At 36.6% G+C, this 27869-nt stretch overlaps 2 protein-coding genes across 2 annotated transcripts in view; both read left to right on the top strand.

Moving 5' to 3' along the window:
• LOC136805065 (uncharacterized) overlaps positions 1-14618 on the top strand; it is a 30009-nt gene extending 15391 nt beyond the window's left edge. The window contains exons 4-8 of the mRNA XM_067061620.1: positions 11680-11937; positions 12630-12899; positions 13039-13165; positions 13487-13643; positions 14416-14618. Of these exons, the coding sequence (XP_066917721.1) occupies positions 11680-11937; positions 12630-12899; positions 13039-13165; positions 13487-13643; positions 14416-14433 (830 nt within the window). The 3' untranslated portion in view covers positions 14434-14618. The remainder of the gene's footprint in view (positions 1-11679; positions 11938-12629; positions 12900-13038; positions 13166-13486; positions 13644-14415) is intronic.
• A 1667-nt stretch (positions 14619-16285) lies between these two features.
• Positions 16286-22176, top strand: LOC136805064 (uncharacterized). The gene is made up of 4 exons (XM_067061619.1): positions 16286-16367; positions 17352-17496; positions 19685-19833; positions 20218-22176. Exons 2-4 carry the CDS (start codon positions 17363-17365, stop codon positions 22014-22016), a joined length of 2082 nt encoding a protein of 693 aa, XP_066917720.1. The 5' UTR covers positions 16286-16367; positions 17352-17362; the 3' UTR covers positions 22017-22176.
• The last annotated feature ends 5693 nt before the right edge of the window (positions 22177-27869 follow it).

The following is a 27869-nucleotide window of genomic DNA, read 5'->3' as shown; positions in this document are numbered from 1 at the left end:
CCTTTTGAATATCAACTGCATGTCGTTTTAAAGATCTTACATTCAATAGGCAAACATTTAAATTAGAACTGCACCTCATAATATCTGCAACTCTTTCAACTCTGTTCTGACGCAATCGTGTGTATTCTTCACTAACTTTATCACTACAAACAAAAGCACTACGTCGATATTGACCAGTAAAGTACAAACCATTTAAATTTTTCACTCTGCTCATTGCAACATACATTTGACCAGCATTGAACTTTCTTTGCCTTGCAAGGTCAAAACTAACGACTACTGAATCCAAAGTCAATCCTTGAACTTTGTGCACTGTACAAGCATAAGCTAGCTTAAGAGGAAATTGTGTCCGAGAAATGATAGGTGAAGTGTATGGGTTTTTTTTGTCAAAGGGAAAATTTACCTCACTCTTTTCAATGGGAACAGTTTCAGTGGCCTTAGCATATTGGTCTTTACTTTGAGCTTTTATTCCAGCCGTCTTATCGTCTAGTTTAACATAAATTAGCTCTGCTTTATTGTTTCTGAATTTTACCTCAGTGACGGTTCCAAGTTGACCATTGATCAACCTATCCTCTATATCAATATTACTAATTAGCATTACTCTTGCACATATTTTCAAATCAAATAGAACTGATAAGCCACCTGTATCGTTAAGTGGCAGGTTTTTAACCTTGGTAATTTGAGATTCAGTAAAATCCCTTGGATAAACGTCCATAGCTTCTACATTTATTGTTTCCGAGGGCAGAGTATCTAATCTTTGAATATTGTGAAGATGGACTGAAGCATTTTCTGCAAACAAATGCAATGATTCTATTGGATAATCAGGGTGTTCTCGTGTTATCAGTCTAGATTTAATCATACTTTCATCATTACTATTCAATTCACCTACTCTTACATTGTTCAAGAGATCAATGAAGTCAGAGTCATCCTTTTGACGCATAATCTCATCTAATTCAGCTAGTTTGAATAGGTGCCATAATTTGAATGCACCAATAATAGGTCCCTCAGTTGAAAATACTGGACTTTGAAAAATTGGAGGTAATTGAAAGAGGTCTCCACAAACAATGATACTTTTCCCTGCAAATGGTGTGTTGTCATTTACACCAAAAATTTCACATAATCTTGTATGGATGTTCAAAAGCTGTTGCGACGAAATCATAGATATTTCATCAATTATTATCAACTTTACATGATGTAATTTATTTCTAATGGCAGTCCTTTGTTTGTCAGCCATATTTCTGAATTTTCCAACTGGAATACTCAATCCTGTGTGTACTGTGGTGCCAGATATATTGATAGCTGCTATTCCGTTGGGGCCAATTTAATAATACGTGGCTTCTCTAGCTCATCACTTTTATATGCTAGGACTTTTGACAAACAATTGTAAATACATTTAATTAAGTGAGATTTTCCTACGCCCGCACCACCTGTTAAAAATATTCTCAATGGTTCTAGTAGTACAGGATTATTGGACTTGGAATTTTGCACATACATTTTTCCCCAATTTAGTACTGTAAATATCTCTTTGCTTAGAATTTAAAGATCTTATATGGGTATTGATTTGGTCATCAGTTTGCAAGCCATGAACTGTTTGAGTAAATGGTGCAAAATTTTGTTCAATATCATGACTTTCATCATCATTTTCACTGTCTGATGAGTTGCTCATTAGGTCTTGTACTTCATCATTTTCTTGTTGAGCAAAGGCATCTTGATTATGCATAAGGTCATTGCGATAGTTTTGAAGTACTAAATCAACAAGATGACCATCAGGTTCAAAAATTTGCTTGTTCTCGTTAACAACTGCATTGACTTCATCTAAATTGAGCTTCAACACATATGAGCCATCAAGTTTCAAATCATTCTCTTCTGATCTAAATGGGTAAAACAACATTAGAATATGGTGGGAAAATTTTTCTGGATGTTTGTTTTTGTTAGGAGTGTAGTACCTCAAAACTTTTGGAACTTTACGAAGCTTAAGTTTTTCCTTACTGTTGAGTAATTTGGCTGATTTTGGAAGTGTTTGGGGTTCTTGATGATTCACTGCACTTGTTGAATCATCTAGTACAGTAGGCTGCCAATCATTTTCATCATTTGTATTTTTTTTTGTGTCTAATGTATAGTTTGCACAGAATGTGGCATAACACATAGTATTGAATTGCCCTGTGTTTGGGCGGTCAATATATCTGTTTAACATATTTCGTTTGAAAAGATCATCAGAATCCTCAGGCAATTCCTCAATTTCTTCTTTTGACTTAAAAATTCTGTACCTTTGATCAGGTAAGTTAGTGTTAACGAATGAAATAGCAGGAAAGCATTTTCTAAGCCACAGTTCAGGCATTGTTAAGTAAACTGCTTCCTGGATTGAGCATTCTCTATTAGAGTTGTAAACTTTGGCAATTTTAGACATTTTCTCAAACTGACTGTCATTTGAATCTTTGGCCTGTTTTAATGCTTCTTGCATTGCAGTTGAACACTTATCTTCACTTTTTGAAAAATAGGCACACATGTATGTAACTGCCTTGTATGCATTAAAAACTGGCTGAATATCGATATTGGCCTCCCATGCTAGGAGGCCTTCTGCAAAATAATTGTTGACAAAACAAGAATATGGGTCACGTTTTAGAAACAAATGCTGATCTTTGTCTGGTGAGATTGATAAGTAATATTCATACGTTTCATAATTTAACCCTAAAGAATCCAAAATTGTATCAATAGATCCAATTTCAATATACTCAGGCTTATCAGGATCCAAAATGTTTCTCTTTTTAGGATGCAAATTTGTATCTATATACTCTTGAACAGTTTGGATCACATTATTTCTAGCAACCAAAATATCATGTTTTTCAGTTTCAGGTAACTCTTCAGGAAGCGGTTCAGACAAAATAGTACGCTTGCAGAAAAGTTTTCCAAATTGAAATCGGCATTCATTTTTACGATATTTACTACACGTTCTTGAATGGGAGTGTATTTGATATTTAGTGACTAACTTCCATAATTCAGGACTTTCTTCTCTATCAGGAACATTAGCAGAAATAACACTATCTATGTGTTCAATATACTTTTCTTTTCCATTTTCAAGTTTTGGGACATCTTTAGCCCAAAGCAAACAATGATCATGTGGACTACCCCTGAAAGTAAATTCTACTCTGAGAGCATAGTATGTAATTTTTCCAAGTTGGCCATCCATTATAATCTCTTTGAAAAACAACTCTTTTCTATATTGATATTGACGCACAAGCACAATAGGATTGCTATTAAGTAGGGCACATCTAGATTGGTAATCAAGAAGTTCATGATCAGTATCAGCATCCCCGCTTAATTGTCTGATAATGGTAACAAATTCCTCCCATCGTAAATCTGCACAAGAGAGAGTCATAAAGTATGTTGGGACACCAAGTTGTTTAACCATTGCAAGAACATCAGATAACATATGTTGCCAGTATGCAGGGGTTCCTTTTATAGTACTCATAAACTTGTATGCATTATCAGATGCTACGCAATTTTGAATTGTATCATTAAAATTATTTGCTAATAGTCCCGCGGTCAAGTTGGAATTTGAAATTCTCATTGCGATATTGATTTTACTTCTAAGATTAAGCTGTAGTAATGTTTTGTGAGCAAAAAAAATGTAATCTGAATCCGAAGCAAACTTTTGAGTGTAATTTAAAAGACGCTGATTAAAGTACTTTGTTGGCGACAATTTTATATCTCGCTCTACGTTATATCCAAATTTCCCAGTAGGAAAAAGATGAGGATGGGCTAGCTCTTCACAAAATTCATCTTGAGTTAATGAATTGGGGGTTTGACCTTCACCCGGAGCTAAAATTGCATTTTCATCATCTAAAATAATGTTTGGCACTTCTGATACAATGACTGTTTCACATGTTGGTGTCCGATACGCACTGAGTGGATCATCAGAATCAAATTCATTCTCTAATTGCTCTTCAAAAGGCTTGATTAAGGTAACTGTTGTATCATCAACAAATCTTATATCATTGGAAGAAGCGTTTGATATGGAATCATTATTTGATAAAACCCTTTCAACATATTCATCATTATTCATTTGGTCAATTATTGACATATCAATATTTATATCATGATACAAAGGATTATTATTCACTAAAAAGTCCAAAGTTTCAAAAATTTTTTGTCGTCTTACTTGCTGCGAAATAACAGGGTTTTTGTAGCATATTTTTCTTTTTAATTCAACATTTATTACACCACTACTATCACTTCCTCTAGGAAGTACTTTACATACACCTGGTGTTTCAATAGGAACATTGCATATTGCACCTTGCAATTTGGGGAATTCACCTTTACGCATGATCATGACTTTAGAAAATAAAATTCTTTGAGCTACTAAAATTCTTTCCAGTTTTCGTATATCATTTAGATTATCTGGGAGATCAAAAATTTGAAGCTTGTTAGTAACAGACTGGCATGGGATTTCTCCCTTCATTAATTTTCTATGACAGGTTGTGCATACGTAGAAATTACCATCAAACGAGGTTACAGGATTAAAATTTTCTATTTCTTCAAAGTTGATCAATGAGAACTTTTGTTCATCAAAACCAAACACAGATTTTTTAAACATACAGCGGTTACACATTACACAGATGTAAGAAGGGCCCTCTTGTTTTTTCTGCCTGAAGTTGTCAACCCTTTTTCCTACATTAAGTTTCTTGTTAGCTTTATAGACTTTACGCTTTTTTTCTTTTTCTTTCTCATGTTTTTCTGATCCTTTATTTAATTCCCGATGCCTACGTTTTAGTTCTTTTTCTTGATCATGTTTTTCTGATCCTTTATTTAATTCCCGATGCTTACGTTTTAGTTCTTTTTCTTGATCATGTTTTTCTGATCCTTTATTTAATTCCCGATGCTTACGTTTTAGTTCTTTTTCTTGATCATGTTTTTCTGATCCTTTATTTAATTCCCGATGCTTACGTTTTAGTTCTTTTTCTTGCTCATGTTTTTCTGATCCTTGATTTAATTCCCGATGCTTACGTTTGTTCTTCTTTACCTGTTCATGCTTATCCGTGCCTTGGATTTTTTCACGTGATCTTTTCTGAGCAGCTTTTTGTTTTTCCAATAAATCTTTATATTGATCAGTACCTTTAATCTTTTCAACTGATCTCTTATGTGAACAATTTTTTTGTCTGCGTGATAATTGCCTTGATACAGTACTTTTTATACTTTCCTGATCATGAAAATCAGTTTTGAGATAAATGATATTGAAAAGATTTATGTTCTTATACTCAGATCTTATATACTGTTTAATTTCTTGTAAGTTGTCAAACTTTAAAAGAACTGAAGTTCCAATACTGCCTTCAACTTGATGGCCTTCAGAGTCTCTGCTATGCGAGTCAAAAAAAAAGTAATTTTTGTTATAGTGCATCACAGCTAAGCAATTTCCAGCTATCACTAAAACTGCACCAGAATGTTGTAATAAGAGTTCCTCCTGAACAAAATTTACTGAAATATTACCAGTCTCAAAATAGCCTTCAAAAATGTTGAAATTCAGTGCACAAGTGCTACCTCCTATGTCAATTGTCTTAGAAAACTCTTCAACAAATGGAGACTGTCCTGTGATTCCCAACTTTTTGAAATTCAAATCGCCTTGATCTAAAACGTAATCCAAATCATGAGTCTTCCAAAGGGATAATTTTCTTAACTGAGCATAGCAAATAGCAAAAAAACAATTTGAGGAACATTGTATACCTGCCGTCTTACCAAATTTACTATTGCCCTGGTGAAATGAACCTTGAACAGTTGGGCCTGGGTTAAGTTCTATATCGCCTGATAGTAGAAGCGTGTAATTTGCTTTAAAAAAAATAAGGTTTGGATCTCCCACTATCTCTACGTTGTTGGGATATTGAACAAAAATTCCATTTTTTGAAAGATGCAGAAAATCTAAAGGTGTGTAAAGCTCTGTTAGCTCAAAGGACTTTGGGATTGCAAAACAGACCAGGGTAAAAAGTGCTATGAAACGAACAGGTCTCAATAGTTTTAAAATGGCATTATTGGATAGGTCAGAACCAACAACAGTAGATTTAGTTATACATTTCACGTTTCTCTGAGCTGTAAAAGCAAAACTTCCTATCCGTGCACGATATAATGCAATAGATATCATCTTTAAAACACAACGCAGAAAAACTACTCTGACTGAAATAATTTCTAGTTAAGTGTTGTTTATAAAGTATCTAGAATCAAATAATATATTGTTTTCAAAATTATATTGGTAAGAGCTGACAGTGCAGCTTTGTATATTTGAACTGACAATGCAGTTGAATTGTTTGAGAGCTGTCGATATCGCACAAGCTCGATACGGTCGCAGGCACAGGATCTTACCTGCCCTGGCCACGGGTTGCCGCAATCAGATTCAGAGGTGAGTCTCGACCTTGAATCTGAAGGGCGGGAAAAAAAACCACAATCAGATTCAGTGCAGTGAATGAATCTGAAAAAAGTGGCAAAAAAAAAAGAAAAGATGCCTCAATCACTTTTTAGGTGAAGGGGCAAAAAAGGTGCTTTAAACAGATCCACTGGAAAAATAACTCTATGTGGAACTGGAAAAGCAAAGTTGAAAGTCTATACTTACTATTTCTTAGTTAACAATTTTTGCTTTAAGAAGAGTGTAACACAAGGAATTTACTCAAAATTGATGGATGCAAACTTGCAAACGCTTCTAAAAATGAAATTCCTCCTTGCCTTCCAGAAGTACGCCGTACGCGTCAGACTGTGGAGCTAATGATACAATAAACAAAATGAAGCTGATCATCTCATTACCTCCACAATACCAAACTAGTATGAGCTAATATGAAAGAAATGACGTAATCTTAAAAAAACCCGCGAAAAATGCCGTGGTTAAACGGAGCGTGCAAGTTTAAATTAAACTTAGTGAGTTCATCCACCGTATTGAGTACTTTCGTTTTCTAATTTTTTTTCCGATGACACCGCCGCCGCCGCCGCGAAAGGCTATCGTAATACTTTCGCTAGCGAAATTAATAAACTCTGTTAACTATTGACTGTCTTGTTTTATTACAGAGATTGGTACGGACTTGACCAGCCATTCGACAACATCATCGCTTGTATTAATATCGACTACCCCCAAACATGATTTTGATGTTGCTCCAGCTATTTTGTTTATTCCCTTGTATATGTATTTTTATAGTACTTTTTCAACATGTGAAAAAAAAGTTGAAAGTTGAACATCTTTGTCCATCTTCTTATTGAAATAACCATAAAACTTCAAAGTGGCCTAAATACTTGTAGCTTGAGAGTTAGAAAATCGTTTTGGTACCATTAGAAGGCTATTTTTATTCTCTTTCTAAAAGCATGCAGTATATGCCCCTTTAAATTAAGCGGTCAGGAGTTATCACCAAAAGTCTGTGGTTGGTATTTTGGATTATTCTGGACACATAAACTAAACAGGTCTTCCGATTTTAAAGGGTTAACATTGTCAGAGCTCCGGATAGATTTTAGGTATACACGGGGTAGATGATATTTACTTGTGGTTTTGGACCTTAGAAAGGTTATTTCCTTAACATTGGACATTGGGGGACATTGTTAAACTGAGTCAAGGGGGCATTGTTAAACCGAGTTAAGGGGACATTGTTTAACTGAGTTAGGGAACATTCTTTAACTGAGTCAAGGGGGTATTCTTAAACTGATTTAGGGGAGATTCTTGAACTCAGAGTTAACTTTTTTCTATTGTTTAAATCCGCTAATTTCGCCATTTTTTATCCGTTGGCATGAGATTTTCAGTAACGAGATACTCTACAGTCTTGGCTGAATCGTTAAACAGTTTCGGGTGAATCGTTAGACAGTTTCGGGTGAATCGTTATACAGTCTTGGGTCAATTGTTAAACAGTCTTGGGTGAATTGTTAAACGGTCTTGGGTGAATTGTTAAACAGTTTTGGGTGAATTGTTAAACAGTCTTGGGTCAATTGTTAAACACTCTTGGGTCAATTGTTAAACAGTCTTGGGTCAATTGTTAAACAGTTTCGGGTCAATTGTTAAACAGTTTCGGGTAAATTGTTAAACAGTCTTGGGTCAATTGTTAAACAGTCTTGGTTGAATCATTAAACAGTTTCGGGTCAATTGTTGAACAGTTTCGGGTGAATTGTTAAACAGTCTTGGGTCAATTGTTAAACAGTCTTGGGTCAATTGTTAAACAGTCTTGGGTCAATTGTTAAACAGTTTCGGGTGAATTGTTAAACAGTCTTGGGTCAATTGTTAAACAGTCTTGGGTCAATTGTTGAACAGTTTCGGGTGAATTGTTAAACAGTCTTGGGTCAATTGTTAAACAGTCTTGGGTCAATTGTTGAACAGTTTCGGGTGAATTGTTAAACAGTCTTGGGTCAATTGTTAAACAGTCTTGGGGCAATTGTTAAACAGTCTTGGGTCAATTGTTAAACAGTCTTGGGTCAATTGTTGAACAGTTTCGGGTGAATTGTTAAACAGTCTTGGGTCAATTGTTAAACAGTCTTGGGTCAATTCTTAATCTGGTGAAGGGCAGATCGTTGAACAGATGGGCAGATTCTTTATCTGGAGGGGAGTACATTCTTTATCAGGTTTGGGGCAGATGCTTAATCAGAAAGGCAGATTCTTTAACAGTCTTGGGTCAATCGTTAAACAGTCTTGGGAGAATTCTTTAACAGTTTTAAGTGCCTTCTTTCAATAAATCTTGTCAGTAAAATCGTCGTTGGGCGAATTCTTTATCTGGCTCGAAAACTGATAAAGAATTCAACCAGCGCCCACGGAAACCTTACCTGATCCGTTTTTTCATTGAAAATGTGTCAAAGAGACATAAATGGTGAAAATCAAATAAGTAAGCTACGTTGTGAAATAGTACTTTAGCAGGTTTTGAACCTTAGACCCCCATATTCAGATGTGTGAAAGTTATCCATCCACTGCACCATCAGGCCTTAGATACCGGTAAGGAAATATTTTATTATATCTAAAAATGCCGAACGCCCCCTGAATGTATTATTATAAAAAAAAAAGGAAGTTTATGAATGGTGGAATAATAGTAAAGTATAGTAGAGAGAAATACTCTTACGTTGACTTGGCGATTGTCAAATGAATAAATAACAGCCAACGAGCGACAGCAACAGCAGCCAAAAAACGGTGACGACAATAGAATAGTAAAAAACAAGTAGAAAATGACTTTAAAAAAACGAATTGATGGCTATTTGTAGCTGAATCAAATTTTGACTGGCGTGGATGCTCTTTGCAGGTTTTATGCGAGTGAGTGATAGAAATTGAAAAAGAAAAACATTTATGTGTATTGGATGCACCATTTATAAACAGAAACCAAGGAAACGAATATACTGCAATGTCTTCTTCGGCTTTACTATTGTTGCATTTTCCCGTAGCGAATTCCAGGAAGCTGTGGGTCATGTGGGGAAACTGGACGGAAGTAGAAGTGAAAGCGATGGTAAGGTGTTGTTAGTATTGTTTTTTTGGAGTAAGTTGGGATTGGGAGTATTCTAAACCGAGCTCTAGTGCCGTTTGAACTTGGAACCTTGGTGTTGTGCTGAAAGAAATCAAGAAAGGGAAAGTGAAAATGGGAGAAGACGAAAGTGAAAGGAGGGGGTGGCAGAAAAAATGTTGAACTAGAGGTCAGGATGATTTAGGATTAACAGAGTATGGAGTGTGTGAAAGACCAGAATATAGTTTTGAAGTATTACTATTTAGAGTAAATTGAAATCAGAAGTATCATAGTGGGGTTCGAACTTGTTGTGCCAGAAGAAATCGAGAAATCGAAAGTGAAAGAAAGAAATCGAAAGTGAAAAAGAGAAATCGAAAGCGAAAGGACTGTAATCCAAGATGGCGAGGGGGCAGCAGATTATGGAGTGTGTGGGAGACCAGAATTGTGCATTGGAGTGCTGCTATTTCGAGTAGGTGAGTTGAAATCGGAAGTGTTCCAGTCGGGTTCGAACTTGGGATAGTAGTGTTGTGATGGAAAAAATCGAGAAAGTGAAGGTGAGGAATCGAAATTGGAAAGGAGCAATAGTGAAAAATCAGGACGATGTAGAGGACAAGAGAGCATGGCATGAGCTCTAGAGTAGAAGACCCAAATGGTGTATTGCTGTTCAGAGTGAAAAGTTAGGATCGGAAGTGCTTTAGTAAGGCTCAACCTTGGGATCTCAATGTTGTTCTGGAGGAGATTGAAAAATCGAAAGTGAAAGGAGGAAATCGAGCGTGACTGAGAAAGTATAGAGCTAGACCACATCAAGATGGTGGAGAGTCACCAGAGAAGATTTCGCTGATTAGTCAGAGCGCGACGAGCATTTTTTTCTGATAATTTTTCCTATCCGTCATTCCGTGATTCAGGGGGTATAGGGAGGTAGGGTCAGGGTTGCTAGTAACGGCTTGTCACTGTGCCGGGTGCATACTCGGCGCCTTGGGCCCCGCAGGGTTGCTAGTAACGGCTCGAATTTCAGTCAGGTTTTAAAGGGGAGTACTTTTACCCATATTATAATAACACGCTCTGAGCATTTCGCGAAATGTAGCAGAGACCAAGTTAAGCAGAGTTTGGGGTGTGTGGACGATATAATGGTGCAGTGAAATGTTGCTGTTTGAGATCAGTTGAAGTTGAAAGTATCTATAGTAGGGTTGTTTAAACATGAGACCTTAGAGCTGACTGAAAGAAGTTCAAAAACTGAAAGTGAGAGAGAAATGAATAGAACCTAGGAAAGGAAGGAATCAAGTGCAGCATGATGGAATCGTAAAAGGTTCCTAAGGTATGAAATGGGACAAAAAGTTAGGGTCGGAAGTGCTTTAGTAAGGCTCAACCTTGGGATCTCAATGTTGTTCTGGAGGAGATTGAAAAGTCGAAAGTGAAAGGAGGAAATCGAGCGCGACTGAGAAAGTATAGAGCTAGACCACATCAAGATGGTGGAAAGTCAGCAGAGAAGATTTTGCTGATTAGTCAGAGCGCGACAAGCATTTTTTTCAATAATTTTTCCTATCCGTCATTCCGTGATTCAGGGGGTATAGGGAGGTAGGGTCAGGGTTGCTAGTAACGGCTTGTCACTGTGCCGGGTGCATACTCGGCGCCTTGGGATGAAAAAATTAGATTGAAGTCTAAACGTGAAGGTATGTATCGAACTGGTTGAAAAATTTGACTGATTCACAAAACATTTCTTGGATATTTAACAATCACATAAACAGTTTGTAATCTGGATAAGGTTTTGGTTAATTGCTCCCCAGATCCCAAATTTCAGTTCCTGTCTTTACTCCAACCAAATAGGGAAAATTATCCGGAATATTGTACGCTTTCTTCCCTTGCGCTGGTCAAACCACCAAGCTTCTGTATCTGTAGTCTTTCGGCTAAATACGATCATGGAACAGATATTTGAGACAAAGAAAATTTCCCTGCGAAATTTTAAACACCACAAATGATTTTAAGTGCGTTAAACTACAGTTGGAAAGTAGAGTCTTGAGACTTAAGACTTAAGGATCGCAGGATTTAAAAGATTTAAAAGCTCAAATTTTCTCGAATAAGGATTGGAAACGCCACCGAACTGTTCGAAAATCGAGTTATTCAATGAAAGAAAGTGGAAGTGCTCAAATAGTAATTCTCGCCCGAACTTTAAATTCTGAAAAACGTGAAAATAGACTAAAATTAATACATTTCGACCATGATTGTAGATTATTGACGTATTTATTTCTCATAGCTCCTCGATCAACTGAACCAGATTACATTGCCAAGGAACGTCAGATGTACGAGAAAGTCGAACAAGCATTTCTCCAGCATCAAAACAAAAGAGGAATCCCACCTGTCAATCATCACATGACCAATAAGAACCAATCAGATCGACACCTAATTACTGATTGCCAATCAGAGAGCGTAATTAAACAACACGTGATCGAAGATGACCAATCAGATGACTCAGGTCTATCAGGAGATACCGATTCATTATGTAGTTTTGTTGGTGAGAAACCCTTCTTATTATTTTGTTATCTTTCGATTCAGATCGACTGTATCGGTAAAAGGAAATAAATACATTTGCAGGAAAAGGAATACTCGTCAAAAACACCCATAATAGACCTTATCATAAATTATGTCATGAGCAACGCTTACCTTGCTTTTAAAATATTATGGTAATCCCCAGAAGAGTTTATAATAAGTTGAAGACTCGGGGGGATTTAATTACCTAAGCAATGGTTTCAAAACGAGGTAGTCGTTACACTCAAAACAATCAATGTAAAGACCTATAAGGCAATGATCCAGAAACAAGAAGAGATCACTGTCATTGTTTCGCTTGTTAAAAATTTATGTGTTCTACATTGAGTTAAAAGTCCGAAGGGCTAGAGTAGAATCTAACCTTTCTCAGGCAAGAAAAACTGAGGCAACTATCATCCCATCCAGAACGTGCCTAGAATGTGTCGCAATCATGACGACGAATTGTATCTAGTGGTTCTTTCGTTTTTGAGGACCTATTTTTTCTAGCGATAGATTTTACTTTCAATCCGGTGTTTGTGTAAAAATCACGCGCGGGCGTTCTGGATGGGAAATTAAGTGGCTCATTTCCCATTCAGGAGTCTCGAGTTTATCCCTTCGGGCTTGGAAGTCAATGGTATTCTACATCCGTGAATAATTTTATCACTTATGCTTCTCTTTTAGACAAGGAACGAGATCTCATTGAACAAACAGAAGAGATGTTTCAAAAGTTCGAAGCACTCCACAAACAGAGCACCGCTTCTGATCTTTCTAAAATGAAAACGAGTGTATCAGTAGAAGCTCATCAACCAGCTAGCAAAGCGGATTCTACCAGGAATTCACTTATAAGTGAAAACAGTAATTTTGTAAAGGACTCGCTTCTTGTCCGCCTGCAAATCGCCGAGAGGAACGCCGTGAAATCAAAGGAAAATTATTTTTCATGGAAAATAGAAGGTTTGAATTTTTTTTCCATGGAGACATGTTTCTACCCATATTAGTTTTTTTTTTGTATCGAAAAATGTTTGTGTATTTCCCAGAACGAAATATGCACTTCCATAATTGAATTTTCACCAAAATTTTTCTGCTTTTTCAGGTCGTCTTGACGACGCGCTAGACGCAGAGGAAGACTATCATGCTTTTTCATTGGAAGTCTCGAAATTGAAAAAGAAAATTCTTCAACTGGAGAAAGAATCAAGCAATGGAAACGAGACAGCAACAAGGTACTGTATATTTTTATAGATACAAGTTACTCACGCTTATTCGAGCTTCTATTATTCAAATATTTCTTTAATTCAAACTTGTTTTTAGTCCCCGTCAATGAAAAACCCTGTTAAGATATTCTCTATAATTTGAATCTCTCTAAAATTCGCTTAAATAAATTTACCGCTCGATTTTGAATCAGTGAAAGCCAACTATACTTTACTCAGATTTTAGCCTGAAGAAAAATTTACTGATTAAGTGTATTTTCAGATCAGTAAATATTTCAAAACACAATATTTTAAAAAATCCGCAAACTCTCTTTACACTTCATATTTTCCAAGACGTGGTAGCAAAACGGAAACAATATCAACAACTGTCACGCGTGAATGTAAACTTGGTTATCAAATCAAGAAGTCTGGGAACGAGTTTGTTGATAAATCATGTTATAATGATGACGGTGATTGCGTGCCTGAAGGAATCATCAACCACCGGAGACAGGTACCAATTTGTAACTATATATTTCAGCTTTGACTTATCTCTGCCTTAAGCTCTTGTCCTTTTTACTAATATATCCATGTGGGATCCCTGTCTCAATTCTGTTACATGTTTTCCCAGGAGAGACACTTACAAAAAATTGGGTATGAGGACGTGTCGCTGGTCAGGGTCCCTTTTTAGGCTCTGAAGATATTCTGACAGGGTTCCAAGTTTACTAACTTTCAAGATGTGTATATGACAGGGTCGACTTTTGAGAATTTTTTACAATTTTCAGGGCAGCATTAAAAATTGTTTTCCATTTCTCGTTTTCTTTTAGTCATTTTGGCCACATTTCAGGGTGAAAATCGATTTATCTTTATGACAGGGTCCCAAATTCACCAGATATGTATTTGAAAGTTTCTATTTTTCAAATTCCAGCGGCACGTCCCCGTCAGCTGTCAAGGTCAGTGCCCCTGGGCATGTTTTCTTTAAAGGAACGTCCAAAATTTATTTAAAACAGCCCTCGGATGTTATCAATTTTTTTGAGTTTTAAGCGTAAAAATGTTCTCAAAATCTTCTTATTTTCACCATTTTGTGAGTATTTTTTGCAAACAATTTATTCAGGAATTTGGTGTTTTAAAGTCTACAAAGCCTAAAGTGTTCTCACATTTTGGCAATCAAAGCCTTATATAGTTTGTTCAAGTGCACACTCTTCACTTATCTAAGCTATGTTATACCCTTCCTCTGCCCCTGTTACACCCCTGCCTAAGTACTGAGCTTATATTTTACTTTCTAGGTATATCAATCTTCATGAGCTTTAAGATGGTTCGGTTTGGTCCAAAATAGTGTTTCGTCAAAAATTAAAATGATACTGTAAAGTTTTATTGTTTTCAAAAGTTTTTTTATAAAATATTGTAAATATTTTGTTTTTAATATATTTTTAAATCAAAAAAGCAACCAGACAAATAATTAGTATTTAAATATGATGGGAAAACTACATTTCGCATTTTTGTTCATTTACTTACCCTATTAAAGCCCGGGGGCACTCGATTTCGAAAACGACCGTACGTTCGGCCAAAAATTAGGTCTCTAAAATCGGACCCTTACAGTGCAGGAAAAATTTGGCTGAAAATCGACCCTTATAGTACAATTTTTCGCAAAGGGCAAAATTTTTTGAAATTTCTCAAATTTTACCTCAAAATTTGGTATTTTCTCAAATTTTACACCTTACAGTGCACTTTTTCCCACTTGCTCACAAATTAACCCTTACAGTGCACTTTCCAAAGTCCAAAAAACCTACCCTTAAGGGCCGCACGTCCGATAGGTCACTTACCTGGAGTGCCCCCCCCCCAGGGTATCAAAGTCGCAAAAAATTATGAATTTAGGGAAGCAAAGAAAAGTGTCATTTTTGGACACATTCCTAATAAATGAAACTTAAAATATTTTTAAAAGATTGCAATTTCTTACCTAGACATTCTTACGGAGACTAAACATTGAAATCTTATGTTCTCACATACGTTGTTCTAAGACTTATCTAATATTCCAATGGCAGATTGGCGGCCGCCTACGCTAAAGCTCTAAAGGAGTGTGCTAATTTCCCATCGGAGAGGAATGATAGTCGGCCTTTTGATGTGACACATCCCCAGGTGGGTCATACTACCCTTGCGTGTAATACTAAAAACATTTCGGTTGAACCTGCTAATCCCCGAAAACGAGGGCTGGACTACCAGACCTCCCGTTGCAAAATCTTTGACACAGTCTTGCAAAATTTTGTTATCTAAACCTTCTAAAACCTTTTAAAAGGGTGCAGTTCTCCTAGTTAGGAGGGCTACAGAAGGGAAAAATTTCAAAGGGTAATTTTCCTGGATCAAATCTCAGCTTTTTTAGTGGTGTAACCTTTTTTGTGATGCAACCGGTAAACAAAGCAAAAAGACAATATCTGGGTCAAAGACTCATACATACCCCCATGAAATATCAATTTGTCTATGAATTTAATATGTCCTGTTCTGCGTGTGGTCTAAATGAGTAAGGTCGTGTTCAGACCAAGGTTTAAAGTAATTAAGTCTACATGTTTCTTTTATATTCCTTTTGTATTTAGCTGCACGCTCCTCATAAGTTAAACCAAATTTTAAAAAGGAATCACCCTCTGGTTTAAAAAAAAAGTTTTTACGATATTATCATAGTTTTCTGAATAGACGAAATCAGAATTCGCAAGTGAAAAGCATGCTCCTTTTGTAAATTATGAAAGGAGAGCGTGAAATTTATGACTTAGCGACGCTCGGAGCGTCTCTAGCAATTTAGGCAGTTAATGGGCTTTTAATGAGAATATCATGGATCGAAGTATGGAGATTCCCATACTCCGCAACAAAAAAATCATTTTTCCTCTCTAATGTAATCTATCTAAAAGATGAGATAGCAATTAAGTCGTTGCATTTTCTTACTTCCCATATCAACTTAGTACTACTTAAGCCTTAAACTTAAACTTTCATGTCTGAACACGACCTAAGTTTATACAGTATTGGAAAGTGCACAAACGTTATTACTAAAAATCCAATTATCTTTCATCCATCATCTTTTTTAATACTTACTTTTTAATGAAATAGTATCATTGTTCCAACCACGCATCTCACGTGGCACTGTCTCAACTAATAGGATTCAAGTATATCCACAGCTATAAAATGACTTCATTGATGAAAATCAGGACCATTTCTCAATACAACAAGCACATTGTACCAACGGAACAACTTGGTAAGTAATCCATGTTTTTTAATTCATTTCATTCAGTTCTCTTACCTTAAGGGAAGAAATTTTTGTGGGACAAAATTTCGTGGAATTTTGACAAATTCACAAAATTAAATTCCGTGAAACACGAATATTCTTAGGATTTAAAAAATCACCTCTAAGATTGGTCACTTTTGAAAGAAAAAAAATTCCTTCAACTGCGAAATTAACTTCCGCGAAACTTTCGAATTTCGTCCGAAATTAAATTCCACAAATTTTTTTTCCCACGAAAATTTCGTCCCTAAGGTAGTGCAATTGTTGACACTTCTTTTGCATCGAAACACTAATGAACTATTGAGCAACGTCTCCTTACTGTAGCATGGTTAAACTCTCTCATTACCGGCAAAATATTGTTGGGGTGGATCTTTACACTGCTTTTTTATCAGGCATACTTGCACGTACAAATACGTGGACAACACTTCATACTTGCACGTACAAATACGTGGACAACACTTTATGACTTTGCGACTGACTGCCTGTCAACGAAGCTACTTTTTAAAGGACCCAGTCTCTTTGTCTTTTTCCGTTGTAAAATGACAATAGGAAAGCTTTGCCGGGAATGAGAATATCTAGCCATTATACAGTATTTTGCTTGAGCTATCCTTGGAAAAAATAGCTCAAATTACGTATCACGTGCAAAATTTTCCTTATCACGTATCACGAAAAAATCTTGGTCAGCTAGCACGTCAAATAAAGTTTTGAATCACGCCATCGTGAAAGAGAGAAAAAATTCAAATCTCGTTATCATGCAAACCGCTGCACTGGGCGTCGTTTGTATAAGTAGGAACTGGTACGTTCCGGGTCATTACTACTAGTTCCTACTTATACAAACGACGTGCACTGGTTTTCCTCATAAAAGTTTGATTTCCCAAAAGTACACTATAGTTTTCATAAGGATTAAGATTCCACTAACACTTCCAAAAAATAACCTTTTCTACAATACCTCTTTAGGTCTTTGAGCAATGAAGAAAGAGCCTTCGCAAAGAAAGGATGGGTTATCGTCCAAAATCATTCTCTTTCTGTCACTCTCCTTGACCTTGATATGTGTGATCATGGTGACTTACGTGTTAAACAACCACAGTAATGGAGCACCCGTGTAAGTATTTTTGAAACAACAATCTCCATCCTTTAATTAATAGCGTCGTTGTATTTCACGTCGTTGTATTTCGCAGCAGCTTTAAGCTTGCAACGGGCTCACTAAGTTCGCTGAACAGAAATATACAATACAATACATGTCTTTCCGAACCACTCTCCCGCGGTAATTTCTATTTCTTATAAGAAATCTTTATATTCCCTGCGTTTCCGTGTCCAAGGAAAGGCAGACGCCTGCTTGTCTAGCAAGTTTATAGCCTTTTTGAGAAGCTCACTTTACATAGGCGTAGCGAGATACCCTGCAAAATTTACGAGGGAGTGCAGAAGTTTATGACATATTCATTATCTTTTGATAAAACAAAGCCAATAATTACAGTGTCGTATCACGCTATCACACAAAACAAAAATTCCAAATCATGAGTTAAATTTCCTTTCTATCACGGTCACGTTATTGTCATATTCGTTCCTCCGATCACGCAATCACGCACTTTAAAATCTTAAATCACGAAATCTATAAATTGAAAAACGCCAATCACGCCATTACGAAAACCACTGGGGGCCTTCTGATAGAGTGAAACTTCTAGTGGTACCATCGGGAAAAGAAGAGAAAAAAATCGGGAAAACGTTTTACATTTAAAGCTCGAATCTCGGAATTTTACCGTGCTTTTGGTGTCAGAAACATCAAATTAAGTTCTTCGTCAACAGGGTGGACAAAAAAGTTATTTTCTTAGCAATGAAAAAACTCGCAAAAACTGACATATGGAAAAGGTTTGGTTAAGAAAGCTTAAAACAACTCCTTGCCCGTATTTTATATTTGATTTTCCAGAAATACTTTTAAACTAGATATATTTTAGTCGAAAATACGTTAATTCTGTGCAAAACTTTCGGTCCGCTGATTGGAGATGTCCGTCTTATCTTTTAGAGACTTTTTTATAGGGATTTGACCAGAAAGTTACCGAGGGGAAATATCTTTGCCGCTAATCAGAGGTATCCGCTTTTTAGAGTGTCTGCTAATTGATGGTACAGCAGAGGACCATTATACACGGAAAAAACAGCGATTCTTCACCATGCCAGGTGGAATCTCAGTTTCGAAAATGATCCTTCTTCCTAAATTATTTTATTACTAGTGACCTTGCCCAAAACATAGTCCGTATAAAAAACCCTGGTCTGGAAGCTTATTGTTTAAACTTTTTGTTAGCTTTTTCCTTTGTCAATATCAAAAGATAAAAATCGATTTGCTCAGTTTATGATCACGTTACCAAGTACTGCTATTGGGGTTGGTTTTAGATTCAATCACATGATCAAAAAGTGAGCAAAACAGACTAATTTCTCAACGCAAGTTCAAGTAAGAAACAATGGAAAGAAACAAAAGGCTTCCAGACCGGGTTTTTTTATACGGACTATGCTCAAAATCACGTGTTAATAATACTAATGAGATTTGCAATCTGGGTGTAATAAACGGTTTTTGGGCAAAATCAAGTTTCTAATAGGATTTACAGATTAATTGAAAAGGTTCACAAGCACACTATTTGCCAGCCATTCTTATTGTATTTTTAATCTCTTAAAAATCTACGTCACTCGAAATAAGACAGTAAATTAAGTTTCCCCCGGATTAAAATCAGACCAATATGGGTGATATGACATAGTCATGTTTTTTTGATAATTTTGATTTCTATGTTAATAAATGACTTAATCCATTTAAGATATTAATTTTCGGAAGAAAGAAACCTGCGCGTGACTTTAACCGAAACAATAATCTTTATTAAACATTTAATTATTACCAAGCCGTGGCTAAATAATACCTACGCACACAAAATTAACAAAATGAGGATCATTTTTGCAAATCAGAAAATAATATTTTATCCACAACTAAATGTAGTTTCTTTAAAGTGGGGGTAGTATGGGGATCGCAACTTACCTTATTCCCAAAAGAGACCTCCATTTTTGTGTGGGACGGTGGTTCACCAAAAGAAAAGAATTTATGAACCCATCATACTTCGGGACGAGATGGAGTTTTTACAAGCTTTTATTTGATTTGGTTGATTGTTAACCAGTAATAAAACAATGTTTTACTTTTTCTAAAGCATGCGTCATTTTTATTACTTCAAATGGTCACTTATTAAAGTATCTTATAAAAACTCCATCTCATCTGCATACTTCTGGGCTCATGTTATTTGATTTCGTTTACTCAGGTCAAAGACGGTCATTTTCAACGTGCCAAATGATAAAGAAAGAATTTCGATCACAAAGACCAATGAAGAATTAGTATCAATCGTGGAGACACATGAAGAGAAGGAAATCGAAATTGAGAGTGAAGAAGAAGATGCTTTCCCTGAATTCTGTAAGTGTGAATGTTAGGAATAGATGGTCCATCCTTGCCTTTTAAAGTTTCCTTCCTTGATTTCTTGTCAACTTTACAGTCAACTCTCTGTAATTCGAACCTCTATTCTATTATTCGAATTTTTCTGTAACTCCGACTAAAATATTAGTCCACTCAAGTTAAAAAGTGGTATAAAATACTCTCTGCAATTCGAATCTTTCTCCGATTCGAAGAAAAGTTTTGGCCCCTTGAAGATCGAATTAGAGAGTCAAGTGTATTAACAAATGCGCGATGAAATTCTAAATTGTCCGTCGGCACAGTTTGGATATCATAGAACAGCAAATTTGTCATGCTCACGGTACCATGTTTTTTTATTCTTATGTTTCATGTTATTTATTTTCTTAGCTCGACATGGCAGATTGAGTCATTTCTACAACGCGTGGAACGATCATACATCACGACTCGATTTAAACAAGATCAAAATAATCCTGGACCGTAAACTAGAAAAGACCGGACTTGATCGGGCAACTTTTACCATCGCTATCACAGATGAGATGGTGATTAGGATGGTCGCCTTGAGAGGTAGTCGGGGACATCGATGCCAGCGACACCCAGTCAGCTTCCAATACACTGTATTGAAAGGACGTTTCATGTTAAAAACACATGACATTGTAAAACCCATCTTTTCATACCCTGGTGACCAGGTTTTTATCCCCAAATGGCAACCCCATATCGAAGCTGGTGCAACTGAAGGTGTCACATATCTTATAAATGTGATTACTCCTAACGTTGATCCAGATACCTTAACTGAATATCTGTCTGCTGGAGAATGTAGTCATAAAGCTATCCCACCACTACATATACCGAAAATCGTAACTGATGAGGAACCTGTACGAAAGCCTCTTCCAGAATCATGGACAGCATTCGCTTTGCTCCATCCATTCGCTGAAGCTCAAGGAGATGGTGCTGAAAAAGATTTCCCATTCAGCAAGATTGGTCATGCCAAAATTTCCTACGATGTACACAGAGCCTTAATGAATGTCCTTTTAATCAATTGTGAAAAGCAAAGCTGGTGGTTTCAAATCTCTGGGAACAGCAATCTCACTAGAATGTCTAGAAATGGTACCGATTGGACAGACGTTGATCTAGGTTGGAGTTTACCATCAAGAGATTGGATTGGTCCACAAGAAGAATATGTTGGACATTCACCAATGAATTGGATGAGTAATGAAGTCGATGTTGATTGGTGGAAAAAGAATAACAAAAACACTTCAACATGGAAATGGTTTGATCGGAAAAACAACGGACTACCTTTCCGTTTATTGTTTTCAGCACCACCACCATCCAATGTAAAAGGTGATCCTGAAAACCTGGCATTATTTCAAATGTTCTCCTTATCCTATATTGCCACATTTGAGGACCACTTCACTGAGATTGAGGATCTTCATCTCAATGGCATACCTATTACTGGATTCAAATGTGGGAACTTACATGATTGGCCAATGTTCGATTGGACACATCATTTCTCAATGTCTGCCTTAAAGATCCCTGTTGAGTATTCTCATAACCCGTACCCAGCTAAAGTGTATTATCATTGGAAAAACGATGCAAACTACACTGGCAATCCATTTGATCGATCAAAAAGTACTATCTTTTACAACGACTACAATCAAGCAGATAGACTTGAAACAATCCGTTCTGACGTCTTTGGACATTGGGACGGCATCGAAAAACGTGACGGCGTCGCCTACTTGACAAAGACCTCGATAGACAGCTGGAAAACATCTTGTGAAAAAATGCTCGATGGAGATCAACCAATGTCTCAACATCCACCATGGTGGCCACAGCTTGGCCAAGCCAAGATAATGGGGATAATTGAATTCCCAACAAATGATACAGCATCTACCTGGGTATCCCCATTAACTGGCAGCAATAGAAAAGTCGCCATCGTTCACCTCACTTTCTCACCACACCTACCAAACTTCCCAAACTCAACTAGCCTCTGGACGTGGTATGATTATGAAGATTTCCTCCAAGGCGGAAACGCAAGGCCTGTCTTCTTCATGCATTCCTTACCTCAAGCCAACATGGAAATGAGTCTCTCACACGCTGATTTTTTTGACTTCAACGTTATGTCGAGTGATCTCCACTCACGTACACAACTCGATTATGAAAATCTCCAACAACACTGTAATTTCACTTGAACAATGATCATAATGGATTCGAACTATTACCTTTAGAAAACTATGAATAGAATATATTTAAACATTTTATATGTTTTTTATGATCTTTTGAACTATTTTCCTAGGGAAAACATTGGTAACCCAGCTAAATAAAAAAAAAACATTAATTTTTTAACAAAAATGCACCTCTTCTCCTTCCTTACAAACATTCATTGACGCCGAAAGCGTCTTAAAGTCGTAAATTCTTCAATCTTCTTCAATCTTCAAACGCTCTAGAACTCGTATCCCAAATGCGTTTCATCCTTAAGTTCATTTCCAATACCCTGGTAAAATAGCCATAATCTATTTATTTGAAAGTCAACCCTGATGTTCACTTTGATTACACCATTTATCTAAGGCACCCGAGAGTACAACACAACCTTCCTAATTTCCCCCAACCTAACGCTCTTTGGATATAAAGGAAAGAAATCAAATGAAATCAGGGGAAGCTTAAAGGAATTATACGGTGTTATATCATAGAGGTATAAAGAAAACAGGAGTTGAATGTGTCGGTAATTGGTCGTTAAAGTCTTTTGATTTCTTTTATAAAATGTATCAAAAGAAATTCTAAGCTCGCCCGATGAAATAAGACTTTTTAGTAGAACTCAAGTTTGCTCTGAACATTCTAATAACCAGTATTGAAGATTCTAGCCTTTTAATATACGAAAATTAGATAAAACTTCGTCCACGAAACAAATTTATGTTCCATTTCGCTATCCGTTCAATTTTGTTTTGAAAAGATATTTTCTCAAGCCAGAAAATGAAAAGTTCTTTATAAGCACACACGATTTCAGACTCAATTTGTAGACATAAAGTCGCTGGAGAATTTTGGAGGAAAGTATCAAGCAATAGAGTTCACCTGAAAGAAAACATTGATCGAAAAATCTTATCATTTGATGAAGGATTGCCAAGTTTACAGGCCTTTTTTTAGTCCAAATATTTTCTTACACTGATGTCAGAAACAATGAATCTCGTCTCATCTAATTTCTAAAGCTTAAATGAGCCAATAAGATTTAACCTATGGATAAAAGAGCTCATTAAAAATGCACGATATATGAGATTATGAGCATGCATACATCGTAACTTTTTTAATCGTAGGGCGAGCTTGGTTACAATAGCATACTTCTCCTGTCTTTCTTTATACCTCCATGGTTATATACACCCGACTCGTCTGAAACTGATGTCAGCAAAATTTTAATAAAAGAGTCCTTTCAAATTCGTAAATAAAAGGAAGAAAAACATGTTGCTCCACATTTTTCTTTATTCATTACAAAAGATTCTATTTATTTCAATCTGCTGAATCAACATACATTATAACTAGGTAAAAAGTCAATGGCTTTAATTTCATTGTCCTTATACACACCCCTGTGTCACAGACCCGTTGGGACCCCAGCCCCGGTGGGAAAATACCCTGGAATTTCAGCCCCACTGGAAATTTCACTTTGATTTCATCCCCATTAGAGATCCAATATTTAAAAATTACACTCCAAAACCATCCCCACTAAACTTTTTAACCTCGGAACAATAAATTTTTTATCCCCATTGGGATTTCAATAGGACTTTTTATCCCCACTGAGGAAAAAGCTTCACCGGGGCTTTGAGACAGAGGTGTTTATACCTCAATTAAGCTGTAATTTTTTTTAAAAAGGTCTCTGGAATCATAATACAAACTCTTTCACGAGAAGGATATGAAAGGAAATTCAACAGTACCAAGGTTTCGAAAACGAATTCTTAAACATTCGTCTGACGTATATGCCATAATTTCTTTTTCGTTTAAAAATACACCCCTGTCTCAATGAACATCCAACGGCTGATATATGCGAGTCGAGTTTGATTTTTCCTTGAATCCAGGTTATATAATTATACGATATTAGAACTCAACTTCGGGGGGGGGGGGGTACCTATGCAAAAGGAGGGTACGGGTATGTGCTGCCCTTAAGGATCCCTTTTTGGATATTCAAAATCCCACTAAGGGTCGTAAAACTCACATCATTTAATTCTGATCCCCCCTAAGGGTTGTAATAACGGCTATAAATTTATATAGTGACCCCCAAAAGCCTAAATTTCTATAAAGTAAGTAAGTCTGCAGCCGCAGTCGGAGGCGACCCGAAGGCTCCTCTTTCAATAGGAATCTACCCGAAGGTAGGGGAAGGCGCCACTCTTTCTCCCTGGATTGCTCCACCTTCTTTATCTTACTCTTAATTGCTGAGCATCTAGCAGAGAGTTATCAAGTATCATTTTGGGAATCTTTGGTATGACCCGGCTGGGGGTTGAACCCTGTGAACTGTAGCCAAATTTTCTACCACTGCACTACGGTCGCTGATAAAAAAGTCCCAATAAGTATTTCAAAATTCAAAAAAAGTCTGTTTTTTTTTCATTCAAGTACCTCTAAGGGTCCGTTTTGGTCCCTATGAAGGCCCGATCACCAATTGGGCGGCACATATCCGTCATCCTGCAATCCTAATCCCCCTCCCTGGGCTACACTTAAAGCTGAGACATGGTTGTAATTTTAAAAATATATTTTGACGTTTAAATTGAAATTGGAATCTTCTTTTCGCCACAACGAGACTCATAAAGTTGAATTTTTCCATCGAATAAAGATGCATATTAAATAGTAGAACGTCGAATTAGAGAGCATCAATTGTAGTTTTATGCAGCTGTTCAAAAGACAATATTTTATCCACCAGAGTTTTGTACTTATCATTCTTAACTTCGATGATGAGAAAGCAAGAGACTCTTTAGTTGACCTTTTGCGGTAAGTTAGACAAAAAGACGAGCATTTTGCCGTGCCATTGTAATAAGCAGTAGACAAGAATGACTCGACGTACTCAAATCGCGTTAAGACGTATGAAAATCGGTTTAGCGTGTAATGTATGACCTTTCATCATTCTTAAAGCTACAAACTTCATAACACAGATTAAAAAAATATATGGTAAGTAGTGTAACAAATGATCAGTATTACATGCTTAAAAAGTTTTCAAAGGCGCAGACAAACTCGAATTTAATCATAAAAAAAACGGAAAACGTCGCTGCAAACAAAGTTAGCTAGAGTTGTGAAAAGCTTAGTGACTGGGGGCATGGGTATTGCGCAATTTATCGGTGCTAGCAGCCTTTATTATTTACTTTGATGGCCCAATTTAATTTGGTATACTAGGTGTTTCCAGAACCTTTTTACAGAAGTGTAAAACCTCGGAATGTTCTAGAAGAAGATATTGTTGAAGCACTATTCCTACAAGTCTTCAAAGAAGTTATTATAACATGTAAAATCAAAAGTTCTGTTTCATAGAGGCGACTTTCGAAAATATATTGCTATAAAATAAAAACTAAAATAGTAATCCGTGCTATCCATCTTAGGGCCAACACCATGATTTAGAAATTTGAGAAGCCAAAAAGTATAATGGCTAAAAAGGTGGGAGAAAATTTCGATTTTGGCCCCCTAATAGGCCAAAGTATGAATACTTTAAAAATGACTTTTTTTATTCAAAAAGGGTGACTCACTTCAAAACAACTTTTAAACTCTGCTCATTAGACGGTGTGTTGAACAAACTCTTATCCGATTATTCAGCCATTCCCTGCAAACAAAAACTATTTGGCTTAAAGATCGTATCGTCATCAGAGAAAATTACCTTACAATTTATCCCCATCGGTACACTTCAGTCCATTTGGAAAAAGACAAACATAAAAAACATGGGTTATTGCATGAGATATTGCGTGTGTGTTGAATAATTTTTCGTGAACTTGTCTCAACTTTTGACCCGCTATCTGAGAATGAGATTCAAATTTTCCAACATAAATGTGAAGTCCCCATGCACCCAGTCGCCAAAGAGAGATTATTTTAAAGGTGACGCATCTTCAATGAGTCATTATTTTTGAGGATGTAGATTGATAAAATTATATTTCGTGGTTTAAGCTGAGATCCTATTTTCAAATTACATCAAAAACCACCTTACCTCTTATTGAAGTAACTATTCCTCATTGGTAATACTAAATATGCTGAATCAGCATAAAAACTGGGAAAGAAAGAAAATTCTTGAGGGGTGTTGCATTAGTTAGTTAATCACTGTAAATGCTCGTTAGTCTTAGTGAGGTTTAAACGCATAAAAGTCACTTTAGCACAATGTGTAATATTTCTGATATTTAAAGAAAGACTCTTTTACTTTTATGCCTTTTCTACCTCTCCTGACGTACCAACCAAGCAAGAAGCTTTTACTCGACAAGAAACTAAAGGAAAGCAACATGGTGAGTTATTTACTCCCTGCCCCCGGGGGGAGGGGGGATACTTAGTCAAAATGGGCGCCGGGTATGTGCTAGCCATAAGGGTCCCTTTTTCACACCCTCGAAAGTCTTTCAAAGGGGTACAAAACCCATTAAAAAGAAAATTGAGTCTCTGTAAGGGTCCAAAAATCACGCAATTCAAAATTTCATCTCTCTCGAAGGGTCTTGATTTTACAAAATTTTTGGCTCGAACATACCCGTCAACTCGCAAACCTAGTACCCCTCGGGCTTCCTGCACATGAACTTAAAAACAATTTGATGTCAGAAATTAAATAGGGACATTTTGATTGACTCTATTGGTATTTTTGTCTTCTACTTCGCGAAAATTGATTCCTATAGAGCAATCTTGCTCATTTGCGAAACGAAATCGTCAAAATAGTTCTCGTGCATTTGTCTTAAGTAGCTAAATTACACGTCAAAACTAAAATAGCTGGTTCTTAGATTGCCTGTTAGACAAAAACCGCGTTTTAACGTCTGATAAAAATTTGGTTTGTGGGAAGGTACAGGCTAGTTCTTAGAAGGTATCAATGTTTTGGGACCTCATTCCAAGAAAATATCAAACAAAGTATCAACCACCCCTATGGGTGCTCTTAAATGCTGCATGGGTAGTGGCGCTCCTAGAACCCTGCTGGTTCCTATCCAGTTAAAATCTAGTGGAGTAGCATACTCCTTCCTTTATATTAACCTTCTCAAAATTAAGTTTGAAGTAACTCTTAGAACTTCCCTTCACTGCTAAGTATTTCAACTTCACTCCACCTGCAAAGACTACACTATTGGGTGCTCGCTATAAAAGGAATATGAAAAACTATTTTCAGTGATATCAACAGAGACTATATACTTTTAGACGATATTTTAAGAAACTTTTGAGACTCCATGCTGGAAAGCACCCGTGAAGTGAGGTGTGCGCAGTAGGTCAGGATTTTAGTTTCTAGCATGGATGTAGAACTATTCAAATTGCTTCTGTTTGGAGAAGGAAATACATTGGCTGTGTTTATTTGTCCATGTTTTGCGTTGCGTCTCTTCTTCCCACGTATTAAGATTGATTGCTTTGTTATTAAAAGTGCGAAAACAGTAATCCTGTGGCCTGAATGATAAAAATGATATGCAAACAATACATATACACTCTCCATACATTCCGCAGCAGAAACAAACCCCTTATTATTCAAATATTTCATTTCCTTATATTGTCAATGTGTGATCTACAGTGTAAATGGGGGTTTTCCGGATTATAAACGCCGAAAAAACAGTCGGCTCTCTTCCCTTCTAAGGCATTAGTCGCCGTGTCCGAGTTTCATTCACCAGATAGTTGAACTGGTATGGGCCTTGCCCCGGGGTGGGGGGCACTCAAGGTAAAAGACCTACCAGACGTTCGGCCCTTAAGGGTAGGTTTTTCATAGTTCAGCTAGTGCACTGTAAGGGTAGGAAATTACAAAACTGCACTGAACTGCACTGTAAGGGTAGGAAATTGTGATAAAAGGCCAAAATTGGTCAATTTTGGAGGAAAAATTCTACATTTTCTTGGAAAATTGCAAAAAGATTTTTCATGGAAATTCACTGCAC

The sequence above is a fragment of the Clytia hemisphaerica genome, unplaced genomic scaffold, assembly GCF_902728285.1.
Source record: "Clytia hemisphaerica strain Z4C2 unplaced genomic scaffold, Clytia hemisphaerica genome assembly, whole genome shotgun sequence".
In the NCBI taxonomy this organism is placed as follows: Eukaryota; Metazoa; Cnidaria; class Hydrozoa; order Leptothecata; family Clytiidae; genus Clytia; species Clytia hemisphaerica.
Note: the sequence above shows the minus strand (reverse complement) of the source record. Positions and strands in the feature narration are given on the sequence as shown.

Bases quoted from the DNA above. Each gene is read 5' to 3' on its own strand.
- LOC136805064 (XM_067061619.1), top strand. From the start codon at position 17,363: ATGAAGAAAGAGCCTTCGCAAAGAAAGGATGGGTTATCGTCCAAAATC. The intron at 17,497-19,684 runs GTAAGTATTTTT...TCGTTTACTCAG, and splicing joins CACAGTAATGGAGCACCCGT to GTCAAAGACGGTCATTTTCA. The intron at 19,834-20,217 runs GTAAGTGTGAAT...TTATTTTCTTAG, and splicing joins AGATGCTTTCCCTGAATTCT to CTCGACATGGCAGATTGAGT.